Source organism: Cherax quadricarinatus, chromosome 52, assembly GCF_038502225.1.
Source record: "Cherax quadricarinatus isolate ZL_2023a chromosome 52, ASM3850222v1, whole genome shotgun sequence".
NCBI classification, from domain to species: Eukaryota; Metazoa; Arthropoda; class Malacostraca; order Decapoda; family Parastacidae; genus Cherax; species Cherax quadricarinatus.
In genome coordinates this window covers 8740124-8755971 of record NC_091343.1, presented here as the reverse complement: position 1 = coordinate 8755971, position 15848 = coordinate 8740124, and the positions used below count along the sequence as shown (strand labels likewise).

Genomic DNA, 15848 nt, shown 5'->3' with positions numbered 1-15848 from the left:
ATCATGATAACCTAACGTACATTTTTTCGGCACATTCGAAAAAATATTAGGATATGACTGTAGAAGCTCGGTTAAACTTGTTGCTTGCGTTTCAGATAGTCCCTCCATTAAAGGGCTAGGATCCTTGAGGAGGACAGAATTTGAAAGTTTAACATTAATTTCAGAGATAGAGTGCAAAGAATCAGAGTCGTCCTCAGAGGTAGAGGACAGAGTCATTACTGGGACTTTATCTGGTGTATGAAAAGATTTTAATTGATTAATGTGGTAAGTTTTAGTTTTTGAGGTCTTATCAGTGGGAGCTACCACATAATTTACATCAGATAATCTACTTACAATCTGCATAGGTCCCGTAAATCTAGCTTTCAAGGTGTGGCCAGGTATAGGTTCCTGCACCAACACCTTGTCTCCTGGATGGAAGGAGCGGAATTGTGCACTTTTGTCATACCTCTGTTTCATCTTACTTTGAGCTGTCTTTAGGTTAGCCTTGGCTAACTGACGTGCCACCTGCAACCTTGAAGACGGGTTGTAGAGTGTTGAGCTAACGTCTTCTCCCATCCATCCTTCTTTGAGCACCCGAAGAGGACCTCGTACATTGTGCCCAAAGATCAGCTCAAACGGACTATACCCTGTAGACTCTTGCACCGTCTCTCGTACTGAGAACAGCAACAAAGGTAGTGATTCATCCCAGTCTGTAGGAAAATGCATGCAAAAAGTTCTCATCATAGTTTTTAACGTCTGATGGAATCTTTCCAAGGCGCCTTGGGACTGAGGATGATAGGCAGTGGATAAGTTGTGGATTATCCCTAGCCTAGTTAATGCTTCCCTAAATGCTTTGGCAGTGAAGTTAGTACATGTACCTTGATCACTTTGAATAGTTTTAGGAATGCCAAAACAAGAAGTAAATTTGGTTAAAACTTTGAGAATAGCTTTAGTATTAATACTGCACATGGGAATTGCAAAACAAACAGGGGTCATACAATGCCTGGGGAATGAGGTAATGGGTTTGATTAGAGGAAGGAAAGTTCCAATTAGACGTTAAAAACTATGATGAGAACTTTTTGCATTTGGGGGCAGTTGGGACGGATATGACCTACTTTGTTACAGAGGAAGCAGACGACAGGCTTGCCCTTTACTCCCTGTGGACGTTGCAACTGGTGTCGCTCTGGCTGATGTCTCTCTGGATACTGTTGTCGAGATGCACCATGAGTAGTTTGTCTCTCAGCAGGTGGACCATAAGTTGAGAAGCGCGGCTCACCAGGTGACTTAGTTGGCTGACGTAGACGTTCTCCCTCTGGCTGGCACTTCATTCTCCAAGGTTGACGATCTCTGCTCATGCCAGGCTGTTGAAAAGAGAGACGGGACCACTCGGACAAGGAGCTGTTAGTTTCGAAGGTATCAGTCAACCTGGCTGCCTCCAATGCAGTGGTTAAGTCACGATCCTGCAGAAAGACTCGAACCTCTGGTCCCACAGACTCCAGCAGGTTATCAATCAGAATAAACTGTACCAGCTCCTCAAAGGTAGAGACACCACTTGCTTTATACCAGCTGGTAAAAGCTTTGGTTTGCTGTCTTACAAAATCCACCAGGGATTGACAAAGCTGCCTCCTGCTTAGTTTGAAAAGCTTACGGTACTTAGCTGGGATGCATGTATATGCTCCCAACACTGTGGTCTTCACTACTTTATAATCAGAAAATTCAGCGTCATTTAATACTGACGTAAATTCCTGTGCCTTACCAAACAATGCTGTATGAACCAACGATGCCCAATGCTGTTCCGGCCACCTCAAGGCTTGAGCCTGATTTTCGAAGCTTTCGAAAAATTTTTCTGGTTCGGCCTCATTAAAGCGGGGGACAAGCTGTACTGCTTTCTGTAAACTAAAATAATTTACAGAATGCGAAAACTGCCTCCTTTCTCTTTCCCTATCAAGTTCTTCCCTTGCGAATGCTCTCTGTTCCCTAGTTTGCTCAAGATTGATTTTTGCCAACTCAAGTGCCAACGACGCTGATTCACCTCGAGACAACCCAGCTGCACTATGCTGACCATTTTGCTCCGTAGGTGTATCATCTTCCTCCTGCGAGAACATAGTTTTTGCCCTAGCTCCCGTAGAGGGAGGAGTCCGATGTGCCATCTCTTCTTCTCAAAGTTTGTCAGCAATCAGTGAACACAGTTGTGAGCGTGCGTTTATATTTAATGCCAATGAGTTGGCATTTTCAAATCACTAGCTTTCTCTAGGCTGGAATACTGCTGTACATTAACAACTCCATTCAAAGCAGGTGAAATTGAAGATCTAGAGTGTACAGAGAACCTTTACTGTGACAGGTGATCTGTTTATCATTATGTTAAGTGGAACATTTGTAGCTCTTTTTCCAAACTGAATGAAATAGGTTTTGTCAATATTGAGAGTAACCTTATTAGTCATCATCCAGGTAGATATTTTCTGTAATTCAGCATTTACAGTGTTGGCTAGTATGACTGGGCTTGGGTGAAAGAAGACATATGTAGTGTCATCTGCAAATAATATGGGTTTGAGTAGTTGAGATGCATTTGGTAGGTCATTGATATAAATGAGAAAGAGAAGTGGGGCAAGAACACTTCCCTGCGGGATGCCGACTGTAATGGGTTGTGTGGAAGAGTTAGCTCCATTTGTGTACACATATTGGCTTCTGTTGTGAAGGTATGATTTTAGGTAGTTGAGGGAGTGCCCTCTTATACCATAGTGTGTTAATTTTATGTACAACAAATCGTGGTCAACTGTATCAAAAGCTTTACATAAATCGATGAAGATTCCCAGTGGGGCTTCTTTTTTCTCGAAAGCAGTGTATATTAGTTCTAGCATGTATATAATAGCATCATTCATGTTTTTATTGGGCCTGAATCCAAACTGACAGGTTGAGTATATTTTGGGAGACAAGGTAGGAATAGATCTGCCTTTAAATTAATTTTTCAAAGATTTTAGAGAGAAGGGGTAAGTTAGAGATTGGCCTGTAGTTATTCAGGTCTGCTTGATCTCCTCCTTTGTGGATCGGGGTGACCCTCATTATTTTGAGAATTGCTGGGAAGGTGGAGGATTCGATGGAATTGTTACTGTTGCAGTAATTGGTGACAGTACTTGGGAAGCTTCTTTTGCACATAAAAGGTGGTAAGTTATTTAAATCTCTGCCTTGTTTTTTGGTGTGTTGATGAAAAGTGAGACTTCTGTTGGGTTGGTCATAGCTAGGAATAGTGTACAGTGGACCCCCGGTTTACGATATTATTTCATTCCAGGAGTATGTTCAGGTGCCAGTACTGACCGAATTTGTTCCCATAAGGAATATTGTGATTTAGGTTAGTCCATTTCAGACCCCCAAACATACACATACAAACGCACTTACATAAATACACTTACATAATTGGTCACATTGGGAGCTGATCGTAAACCGGGGCTCCACTGTATTTGGGTAGGAGCCAGTAAGTTAGTCTTTTGGAAGGGTGTTTGAGGTTGGGATTATGCTCGCTAGGTTTTTTCCTATGGTGGAGAAGAAAACATTGAGTCTGTTAGCTGTTTCAGTCAGTGAGAGTAGGGGCTCATCAGGTTTTGTTAGTTTGATTGTTCTGTTTTTGGATATCTTTTTGGTTCCTAGAATTTCAGATAATGTTTTCCAGGTCTTTTTTATATCACCTCTTAAGTTATGTAATCTGTTCTCATAATACAATTTTTTTGACCTTATCAAGCTGGTTAGGATTGACGAGTAATGTTTAGTTTGGTCTCTGGTTGTTGCCCCATTCTGTACTGTTTTTCATATAGGTGCTTTATATTAACGAATTTGAGGATGTTGGGTGTTAGCCAGGAACTGTTCAGTCTCTTAGCTGTGATCTGTTTTTTTTTTTAGGGCAATGCATGTTATAGAGGTATTGGGTCTTTTCTAGAAAATTATTAATACACCTACCATCTGACTTACGACCTGCTCCACATACGACCACTTGACTTACGACCATGTTTTGTACGCCAAATTTCTAGGAAATGAACAACTGTTTGTGATGTACATAGTGTTTATCCTAAATCTTATAGTATAAAACACAGTACTAACAGCATAAAAAGTAATGTAAAAAATGAAATACAGTGGACCCTCGCCTAACGAATGCATCGCATAACGTTAAATCCGCCTAGCGATACATTTTAACGCAAAAATTTTGCCTCGGCTAGCGCTAAAAAAACTTGCCCAACGCGATTCGTTCCATTTGAGACCCGTCCACGTGTGGCCTGAATGTGCCTCACTTGTCCCATGGGTGCCAGTGTTTACAAGCCAGCCACCACGGTCGCATCCAAACATACAATTGGAACATTTCATATTATCAGTGTTTTTAGTGATTGCACCTGCAAAATAAATCACCATGGGCCCCAAGAAAGCTTCTAGTGCCAACCCTGTGATAAAAAGGGTGAGAATTGGTATGGAAATTAAGAAATATTTTGAAGGGTTTGGGGCTAACCCTGAGACGCCTATGCCAGTTGTGGAATCCAGTGTGCCTACTTCAAAGATTAAGGAAATGTGTGCAAAGTGGGTTGAACTGCAAACCTTTATGGATGAAAATCGCCCTAACACAGCTATTGCAAGCCGTGCTGGTGACTATTACAATGACAATGTTATGGCCCATTTTAGACAAATCTTAAAGGAACGGGAAGTACAGAGCTCTATGGACAGATATGTTGTGCGACAGAGGTCCAGTGACTCTTAAGCTGGTCCTAGTGGCATTAAAAGAAGAAGGGAAGTAACCCCCAGAAAAGGACTTGACACCTCAAGTCCTTATGGAAGGGGATTCCCCTTCTAAACATTAACACCATCCACACACTCCCCTCCTCCCATCCCATCAGTCATCACCAGATCTTCAATAAAGGTAAGTATCATGTAATTGTACATATCTTCTTCAGTTTGTGTGTATTAAAATTAATATTTCATGTGGTAAAAATTTTTTTTTCATACTTTGGGGTGTCAGGAATGGATTAATTCGATTTCCATTATTTCTTATGGGAAAATTAATTTGGCTAACGATAATTTCGCCTAACGTTGAGCTATCAGCAACGGATTAATATCGTTAGGCGAGGGTCCACTGTACCAGAATAAAATAGTCATTACAAAAATATGATGTTGATATTCAGTAGTAAGGTTCGACTTACGTCCATTTTGACTTACGGCCAGTTGGCCAGAACCAAGCTCGGTCGTAAGTCGGATGACAGGTGTACTTTCATCAGTTTCTGTATAGATTTCTAGCTCGTTGTGCCAGTCTGTGTTTGTCATTGCTGTTATAAAGCTATTAGTAGCTGTGTCATTATGTAATCTGAAGGTAGCTTTAGTAGTTTCTTGGGGCAGTTTACCTAGGTTGGTTATGAGAAAGGTAGGGTAGTGGTCTGTGGTGTTATCTGTGATTATGCCTGATTTTAAAAGGGATATGGTGTTTGTCCACATGTGGTCTAATAAGGAGGTAATTGTCTCTGAGATTCTTGTAGGTTTTGTTACTGTTGGTAGCAGCAAGCAGCTGCTCAGTGTTTGTGAATTCAGTTACTTGTGGGTCCTGGTCATGCAGGAGATTTGTATTGAAGTAGCAAGTGGTCTTTGCTCATGTGTGTATCAGATATCATGCTTCCTAATTTCACACTAAATTGGTAAATGTTTGACTGTGGTACTCTGTAGGTGTTTATCACTGTGAGAGGTTTCTATAGGTCTTTGGATTTAAATTTAGCTATAATATATTCTCCATGTTCATCCCTTGGGCATGTATTGCTGATACATTCAAGTTGGTCTGAGTAGTATATAGCTGTTCCTTCCCCATTGCTGGTCTGGTCTACAGTTGTGTATGGCTGTATAACCAGGAATGGCTTAGATATCTGAAGTATCAGGCTTTAGCCAGGTTTCGGTGAGTGTAATGATAGACATACTGGCATGCAGGGAATTTAGTAATGCTGTGAGGTCATTGTAATGTTTGCTTAAAGATCTGACATTGTAATTAAAGATATAGTTATGTTATTGCTGGCTCTGAGTAGTGTCTTTGCTTGCTCTGCAGTGTAATAATTACAGTTGCTGTTAGATTCATATAGGTCATTAAATAAGAGGTTGATATCAGGATCTATGCTTGTAATCATAAGATGGAGTGTGATTCTATATCTTCACTTAAGAACCTTGTGGCTTAGCGCTTCTTTTTGATTATAATAATAATAATAATAATTCACTTAAGAACAAAGTATTATGCTAAACTTAATATGATACGAAACTAATTAATCTTACTAGCTAATGGATTGTAACAAGTAATTATAAAAGACAGAGATTCAGTTAACTCTTGGTATGGTACAATTTTGAGGATTTAATATTGCACTGGTTATAGTATTAGAGATGTTTCTAACTCTAGTTATGGTACAATTTTGGTGACACAATATTGAATTGGTTATAGTATTATAGTATGACTAAAGTTGTTGACTGAGAATAGTTAGCTTTCTAATACAATTAATTTGCTTGGTACTGGAAGTGATACACTGGTTGTAATATTAAACTTATAAAGGGCAGTACAAAATATTTGAGTGTGAAGACTATTCTGAGAGAATATAGTGATTAATTGTACAAAAGTTAAATGGACTGATAGTAGAAGAACTATTAAGAAAATATAAGAAAACTCAGATGAATGTGTATACATATGTGTACATGCACATGTGGTGTGACCTAAGTGTGAGCAAAAGTGCCAAGATCTACCTGTTACTTAGCATGTTTGAGACAGAAAGAAAAGACACCAGCAATCCTGCCATTGTGTAAACAATTACAGGTTTCTATTTCACTTATTAGGCAGGATGGTAGTACCTCCCTGGGTGGTTGCTGTTTACCATCCTATAATGAGATCTATATTTTATTATTTTTTTATTATCACACTGTAACTGTTTTGCATGATGGTAGGATTGCTGGTTTCTTTTTCTGTCTCATAAACACGCTAGATAACAGGGATATCTTGCTACTCCTACTAACACTTTGGTCACACTTCACAGACACGCACATGCATATATATATACATACATCTAGGTTTTTCTCCTTTTTCTAAATAGTTCTTGTTCTTCTTTATTTCTTCTATTATCCATGGGGAAGTGGAAAAGAATCTTTCCTCCGTAAGCCATGCGTGTTGTATGAGGCGACTAAAATGCCGGGAGCAATGGGCTAGTAACCCCTTCTCCTGTAGACACTTACTAAAAAAGAGAAGAAGAAAAACTTTATAAAACTGGGATGCTTAAATGTGCGTGGATGTAGTGCGAATGACAAGAAACAGATGATTGCTGATGTTATGAATGAAAAGAAGTTGGATGTCCTGGCCCTAAGCGAAACAAAGCTGAAGGGGGTAGGAGAGTTTCAGTGGGGGGAAATAAATGGGATTAAATCTGGAGTATCTGAGAGAGTTAGAGCAAAGGAAGGGGTAGCAGTAATGTTAAATGATCAGTTATGGAAGGAGAAAAGAGAATATGAATGTGTAAATTCAAGAATTATGTGGATTAAAGTAAAGGTTGGATGCGAGAAGTGGGTCATAATAAGCGTGTATGCACCTGGAGAAGAGAGGAATGCAGAGGAGAGAGAGAGATTTTGGGAGATGTTAAGTGAATGTATAGGAGCCTTTGAACCAAGTGAGAGAGTAATTGTGGTAGGGGACCTGAATGCTAAAGTAGGAGAAACTTTTAGAGAGGGTGTGGTAGGTAAGTTTGGGGTGCCAGGTGTAAATGATAATGGGAGCCCTTTGATTGAACTTTGTATAGAAAGGGGTTTAGTTATAGGTAATACATATTTTAAGAAAAAGAGGATAAATAAGTATACAAGATATGATGTAGGGCGAAATGACAGTAGTTTGTTGGATTATGTATTGGTAGATAAAAGACTGTTGAGTAGACTTCAGGATGTACATGTTTATAGAGGGGCCACAGATATATCAGATCACTTTCTAGTTGTAGCTACACTGAGAGTAAAAGGTAGATGGGATACAAGGAGAATAGAAGCATCAGGGAAGAGAGAGGTGAAGGTTTATAAACTAAAAGAGGAGGCAGTTAGGGTAAGATATAAACAGCTATTGGAGGATAGATGGGCTAATGAGAGCATAGGCAATGGGGTCGAAGAGGTATGGGGTAGGTTTAAAAATGTAGTGTTAGAGTGTTCAGCAGAAGTTTGTGGTTACAGGAAAGTGGGTGCGGGAGGGAAGAGGAGCGATTGGTGGAATGATGATGTAAAGAGAGTAGTAAGGGAGAAAAAGTTAGCATATGAGAAGTTTTTACAAAGTAGAAGTGATGCAAGGAGGGAAGAGTATATGGAGAAAAAGAGAGAGGTTAAGAGAGTGGTGAAGCAATGTAAAAAGAGAGCAAATGAGAGAGTGGGTGAGATGTTATCAACAAATTTTGTTGAAAATAATAAAAAGTTTTGAAGTGAGATTAACAAGTTAAGAAAGCCTAGAGAACAAATGGATTTGTCAGTTAAAAATAGGAGAGGAGAGTTATTAAATGGAGAGTTAGAGGTATTGGGAAGATGGAGGGAATATTTTGAGGAATTGTTAAATGTTGATGAAGATAGGGAAGCTGTGATTTCGTGTATAGGGCAAGGAGGAATAACATCTTGTAGGAGTGAGGAAGAGCCAGTTGTGAGTGTGGGGGAAGTTCGTGAGGCAGTAGGTAAAATGAAAGGGGGTAAGGCAGCCGGGATTGATGGGATAAAGATAGAAATGTTAAAAGCAGGTGGGGATATAGTTTTGGAGTGGTTGGTGCAATTATTTAATAAATGTATGGAAGAGGGTAAGGTACCTAGGGATTGGCAGAGAGCATGCATAGTTCCTTTGTATAAAGGCAAAGGGGATAAAAGAGAGTGCAAAAATTATAGGGGGATAAGTCTGCTGAGTATACCTGGTAAAGTGTATGGTAGAGTTATTATTGAAAGAATTAAGAGTAAGATGGAGAATAGGATAGCAGATGAACAAGGAGGCTTTAGGAAAGGTAGGGGGTGTGTGGACCAGGTGTTTACAGTGAAACATATAAGTGAACAGTATTTAGATAAGGCTAAAGAGGTCTTTGTGGCATTTATGGATTTGGAAAAGGCGTATGACAGGGTGGATAGGGGGGCAATGTGGCAGATGTTGCAAGTGTATGGTGTAGGAGGTAGGTTACTGAAAGCAGTGAAGAGTTTTTACGAGGATAGTGAGGCTCAAGTTAGAGTATGTAGGAAAGAGGGAAATTATTTCCCAGTAAAAGTAGGCCTTAGACAAGGATGTGTGATGTCACCGTGGTTGTTTAATATATTTATAGATGGGGTTGTAAGAGAAGTAAATGCGAGGGTCTTGACAAGAGGCGTGGAGTTAAAAGATAAAGAATCACACACAAAGTGGGAGTTGTCACAGCTGCTCTTTGCTGATGACACTGTGCTCTTGGGAGATTCTGAAGAGAAGTTGCAGAGATTGGTGGATGAATTTGGTAGGGTGTGCAAAAGAAGAAAATTAAAGGTGAATACAGGAAAGAGTAAGGTTATGAGGATAACAAAAAGATTAGGTGATGAAAGATTGAATATCAGATTGGAGGGAGAGAGTATGGAGGAGGTGAATGTATTCAGATATTTGGGAGTGGACGTGTCAGCGGATGGGTCTATGAAAGATGAGGTGAATCATAGAATTGATGAGGGAAAAAGAGTGAGTGGTGCACTTAGGAGTCTGTGGAGACAAAGAACTTTGTCCTTGGAGGCAAAGAGGGGAATGTATGAGAGTATAGTTTTACCAACGCTCTTATATGGGTGTGAAGCATGGGTGATGAATGTTGCAGCGAGGAGAAGGCTGGAGGCAGTGGAGATGTCATGTCTGAGGGCAATGTGTGGTGTGAATATAATGCAGAGAATTCGTAGTTTGGAAGTTAGGAGGAGGTGCGGGATTACCAAAACTGTTGTCCAGAGGGCTGAGGAAGGGTTGTTGAGGTGGTTCGGACATGTAGAGAGAATGGAGCGAAACAGAATAACTTCAAGAGTGTATCAGTCTGTAGTGGAAGGAAGGCGGGGTAGGGGTCGGCCTAGGAAAGGTTGGAGAGAGGGGGTAAAGGAGGTTTTGTGTGCGAGGGGCTTGGACTTCCAGCAGGTATGCATGAGTGTGTTTGATAGGAGTGAATGGAGACAAATGGTTTTTAATACTTGACGTGCTGTTGGAGTGTGAGCAAGGTAACATTTATGAGGGGGTTCAGGGAAACCAGCGGGCCGGACTTGAGTCCTGGAGATGGGAAGTACAGTGCCTGCACTCTGGAGGAGGGGTGTTAATGTTGCAGTTTAAAAACTGTAGTGTAAAGCACCCTTCTGGCAAGACAGTGATGGAGTGAATGATGGTGAAAGTTTTTCTTTTTCGGGCCACCCTGCCTTGGTGGGAATCGGCCAGTGTGATAATAAAATAAAAATTTTATTATTTTTTTATTATCACACTGGCCGATTCCCACCAAGGCAGGGTGGCCCGAAAAAGAAAAACTTTCACCATCATTCACTCCATCATTGTCTTGCCAGAAGGGTGCTTTACACTACAGTTTTTAAACTGCAACATTAACACCCCTCTATATATGTACTTTTTTATTGCATGGCAGTTTCCCACCAAGGTAGTGATCCAAAATCGAAACATTTACTATCGTTCATTCAATATTTGTCTTGCCAGAAGTGCACTTGTATCACAGTTCAAATCGCCAGCCTAGATGCCAGATCCCTGCTCATATTATTAAGGAAACCCAATGTGGTTTTTATTATACTCATGGTTTTTAAGGCTTCTAAATGACATTAAAATAGCACCAAGGCTTTAACATCCTGTTTTCAGCAAGATATAACAAACTTAAGTTACACCACTTAAGTGTTTCTGTAAATCATAAGTGTCACTATGTGATTATTAATACATCATTGTCTGAAAGCTTTATGTATGGTGTAGTGAAGAATGGCAGTCATTTGTAGTAAAATTTTGTATTAGTTTATAATGACCAACTTTTTCATCTCCAATTATGAATCAGGTGCACAGCCTGACTCCATTTTAAGTGGTAAGTTTTTGTTTTATCATTAATAAGTGTCTGACATTTTAGCTCGCTAAACAATATTTTTTCGAGAAATTGCACCTGATGTGCTGATGGTGATCAAATAGAAAGTTGTTAAATTGACTAATTCAGCGACTAAGTCAATGATCACGAATTCAAAATCCCAAATTATATCAGTGATGCCTTTTAATTTTTGCACATGCACATATCTAGTCTTTGTATTTAATGAAGAAATTATTTTAATCTTTATATCAAATTTTAATAGATAATATAAACACCTATTCCACACTGTCAGCAGGATTTTTTTCCCATGATACGGCAAACAACCCAAACACTTGATACTTTTATCTATTTTATCACTTCTGCTTTATAAATTCACACTTAAAATATGTTGCTAATTATTCTCAGCTAGCATGGACTACACATTATGTATTGAAAGTTGCACCTTACTATATACACTTCCAAGTCTCTTCTGACAGTAAACAAAAAAAATGCATGCATTGAAAATCTTGTGTCCATATATGTCCTTCATATGTTGAATTTGAATTCTTACACTACTTTTATTCATATGTAAATACATTTTATTATATACTTCTTATTTCTTGTTGTTTCAGGTAAATATTGCCAACACATGACAGCTCTGAACTTCATTGACTCGAGTAGTTTTGTGCAGCTTACCACACCTCCGGTGAGACCGTCGATTAATGTCACCATCAGTTTCACAACACGCATTGCCAATGGTGTACTTGTGTATATTGGTAAAGACAGACAACACTTAGCTGTGGAAGTGTTTAAAGGTCGCCTTCGAATCAGCTATGATGTGGGAAATCATCCAGCTTCAACTATGTTTAGGTAAACATTTATGTACAGATCTTGTGTATCTTTTAAAATAGTTCAGAGTATTAACTATTTTGTTGAGAAGTTTGGCATTTTATACAGTTCACTTGTAGATAAGATTTATTGTGTATTGTAGATGAGATTTATTGTATAATACTGATTAACATTAGTATAATGTAAAATGTTTAAGCACTTGTTTCATTTTATATTTTGAATGTTTTGACCAAATTTTATGTATTGGGAACATGTACTGTGGTATTCCATGATGTGCTGCACTTAATTATAGTACTCTGCCAGTGTCCCTTCTGTGGCTGGTAACAAATTAACCCGTAAACGGTCCAAACGTATATATACGTTTTTACCACTAGTGCCCCAAACGTATATAAACGTTTTATTTTTCCTGCCTTCAAGTATAGCACAATTGGCCTGAGATGCCTTGTTAGCATAGAATGGGTCATAACACTCAGTGTGCACTGTGTTAAAAAAATCTGGTACCATTAATACCTTGTGGGAGCACCAGTTCAAATGAGCGCCAGCTAGAGCAAACAGCGTGGCAAACACCTGGGATTCGCTGATTTCATGTAGTATTAACCCTCCCATTTTAAGAGGAAAGTGATGTTGACCCCAAGTTTAGTGGCTTTGAGGTGGATGTCGCCGTAAGTGGTCGAGGAAATATAAGAAAAACCTCGATAATAACCCATGTGCAACACCTATGCCCTAAGTAAAGAGAATTCTGGAACATAATACTTATTCAGCAGGCTGGCTGATTGGCTGGCTGGCCAACTGCGTGGCTGGCTGGCTGGCTGGCTCCCTTTGTTTCTGTGTCTATATCTGTCTCTGTCTCTCTCTATCTCTGTCTATCTTTGTCTCTGTCTGTCTGTCTATTTGTCTGTCTCTGTCTATCTCTTTCAATGTCTCTGTCTGTCTGTCTTACAGGTACACACAAATACAAGTATACATAGTGTAAATTACCTAGGATATACTCTGCTTGAAGATATGAGTGAACATGATGGCAGTCTTGTGGTACTCTCTGAGACAGAGCTAGACAGATAGACAGGGAGTTTGATAGACAAATAGACAGACAGACAGACAGACATATTTGTGTACCAGCGAGAACAAAGCAGGGCGGATGCTCATCAAATGTCACATCTAATCTAATCTTATCAAGTCTTTTCACTGCACCCTTGCATATGCTCATCAAATGTGAGATGTTATCTAATGTTATCTCATCTTATCATGACACTGTCAGGGGCAGACTGAGGCTTGTTTTTCAGGCTTCAAGGGAACATTACGTATTATTACAGTGGACCCCCGCATAGTGACTTTAATCCATGCAAGAGGGCTGATTGTTATGCGAAATGTTCGGTATGCGAATGAATTTTCCCCATAAGAAATACATGTTTATAGAGGGGCAAATGATATATCGGATCATTATTTAGTTGTAGCTACAGTTAGAGTAAGAGGTAGATGGGAAAAGAGGAAGGTGGCAACAACAAGTAAGAGGGAGGTGAAAGTGTATAAACTAAGGGAGGAGGAAGTTCGGGTGAGATATAAGCGACTATTGGCAGAAAGGTGGGCTAGTGCAAAGATGAGTAGTGGGGGGGTTGAAGAGGGTTGGAATAGTTTTAAAAATGCAGTATTAGAATGTGGGGCAGAAGTTTGTGGTTATAGGAGGGTGGGGGCAGGAGGAAAGAGGAGTGATTGGTGGAATGATGAAGTAAAGGGTGTGATAAAAGAGAAAAAGGTAGCTTATGAGAGGTTTTTACAAAGCAGAAGTGTTATAAGAAGAGCAGAGTATATGGAGAGTAAAAGAAAGGTAAAGAGAGTGGTGAGAGAGTGCAAAAGGAGAGCAGATGATAGAGTGGGAGAGGCACTGTCAAGAAATTTTAATGAAAATAAGAAAAAAATTTGGAGTGAGTTAAACAAGTTAAGAAAGCCTAGGGAAAGTATGGATTTGTCAGTTAAAAACAGAGCAGGGGAGTTAGTAGATGGGGAGATGGAGGTATTAGGTAGATGGCGAGAATATTTTGAGGAACTTTTAAATGTTAAGGAAGAAACAGAGGCAGTAATTTCATGCACTGGTCAGGGAGGTATACAATCTTTTAGGAGTGAAGAAGAGCAGAATGTAAGTGTGGGGGAGGTACGTGAGGCATTACGTAAAATGAAAGGGGGTAAAGCAGCTGGAACTGATGGGATCATGACAGAAATGTTAAAAGCAGGGGGGGATATAGTGTTGGAGTGGTTGGTACTTTTGTTTAATAAATGTATGAAAGAGGGGAAGGTACCTAGGGATTGGCGGAGAGCATGTATAGTCCCTTTATATAAAGGGAAAGGGGACAAAAGAGACTGTAAAAATTATAGAGGAATAATGTAAAAATTATAGAGGAATAAGCTTACTGAGTATACCAGGAAAAGTGTACGGTAGGGTTATAATTGAAAGAATTAGAGGTAAGACAGAATGTAGGATTGTGGATGAGCAAGGAGGTTTCAGAGTGGGTAGGGGATGTGTAGATCAAGTGTTTACATTGAAGCATATATGTGAACAGTATTTAGATAAAGGCAGGGAAGTTTTTATTGCATTTATGGATTTAGAAAAGGCATATGATAGTGGATAGAGGAGCAATGTGGTAGATGTTGCAAGTATATGGAATAGGTGGTAAGTTATTAAATGCTGTAAAGAGTTTTTATGAGGATAGTGAGGCTCAGGTTAGGGTGTGTAGAAGAGAGGGAGACTACTTCCCGGTAAAAGTAGGTCTTAGACAGGGATGTGTAATGTCACCATGGTTGTTTAATATATTTATAGATGGGGTTGTAAAGGAAGTAAATGCTAGGGTGTTTGGGAGAGGGGTGGGATTAAATTTTTGGAATCAAATTCAAAATGGGAATTGACAGTTACTTTTTGCTGATGATACTGTGCTTATGGGAGATTCTAAAGAAAAATTGCAAAGGTTAGTGGATGAGTTTGGGAATGTGTGTAAAGGTAGAAAGTTGAAAGTGAACATAGAAAAGAGTAAGGTGATGAGGGTGTCAAATGATTTAGATAAAGAAAAATTGGATATCAAATTGGGGAGGAGGAGTATGGAAGAAGTGAAAGTTTTCAGATACTTGGGAGTTGACGTGTCGGCGGATGGATTTATGAAGGATGAGGTTAATCATAGAATTGATGAGGGAAAAAAGGTGAGTGGTGCGTTGAGGTATATGTGGAGTCAAAAAACGTTATCTATGGAGGCAAAGAAGGGAATGTATGAAAGTATAGTAGTACCAACACTCTTATATGGGTGTGAAGCTTGGGTGGTAAATGCAGCAGCGAGGAGACGGTTGGAGGCAGTGGAGATGTCCTGTTTAAGGGCAATGTGTGGTGTAAATATTATGCAGAAAATTCGGAGTGTGGAAATTAGGAAAAGGTGTGGAGTTAATAAAAGTATTAGTCAGAGGGCAGAAGAGGGGTTGTTGAGGTGGTTTGGTCATTTAAAGAGAATGGATCAAAGTAGAATGACATGGAAAGCATATAAATCTATAGGGGAAGGAAGGCGGGGTAGGGGTCGTCCTCGAAAGGGTTGGAGAGAGGGGGTAAAGGAGGTTTTGTGGGCAAGGGGCTTGGACTTCCAGCAAGCGTGCGTGAGCGTGTTAGATAGGAGTGAATGGAGACGAATGGTACTTGGGACCTGACGATCTGTTGGAGTGTGAGCAGGGTAATATTTAGTGAAGGGATTCAGGGAATCCGGTTATTTTCATATAGTCGGACTTGAGTCCTGGAAATGGGAAGTACAATGCCTGCACTTTAAAGGAGGGGTTTGGGATATTGGCAGTTTGGAGGGATATGTTGTGTATCTTTATATGTGTATGCTTCTAGACTGTTGTATTCTGAGCACCTCTGGAAAAACAGTGATAATGTGCGAGTGTGGTGAAAGTGTTGAATGATGATGAAAGTATTTTCTTTTTGGGGATTTTCTTTCTTTTTTGGGTCACCCTGCCTCGGTGGGAGACTGCCGA

The 15848-nt window shown here is 39.7% G+C and overlaps 1 protein-coding gene across 1 annotated transcript in view; it reads left to right on the top strand.

Annotated features, from left to right (window-relative positions):
• LOC128696874 (protein slit) overlaps positions 1–15848 on the top strand; it is a gene marked incomplete in the record, with an annotated part of 659908 nt that overhangs the window by 546107 nt on the left and 97953 nt on the right. Inside the window, 1 exon segment of the mRNA XM_070096038.1 lies at positions 11633–11870. Coding sequence (XP_069952139.1) covers positions 11633–11870 — 238 coding nt within the window.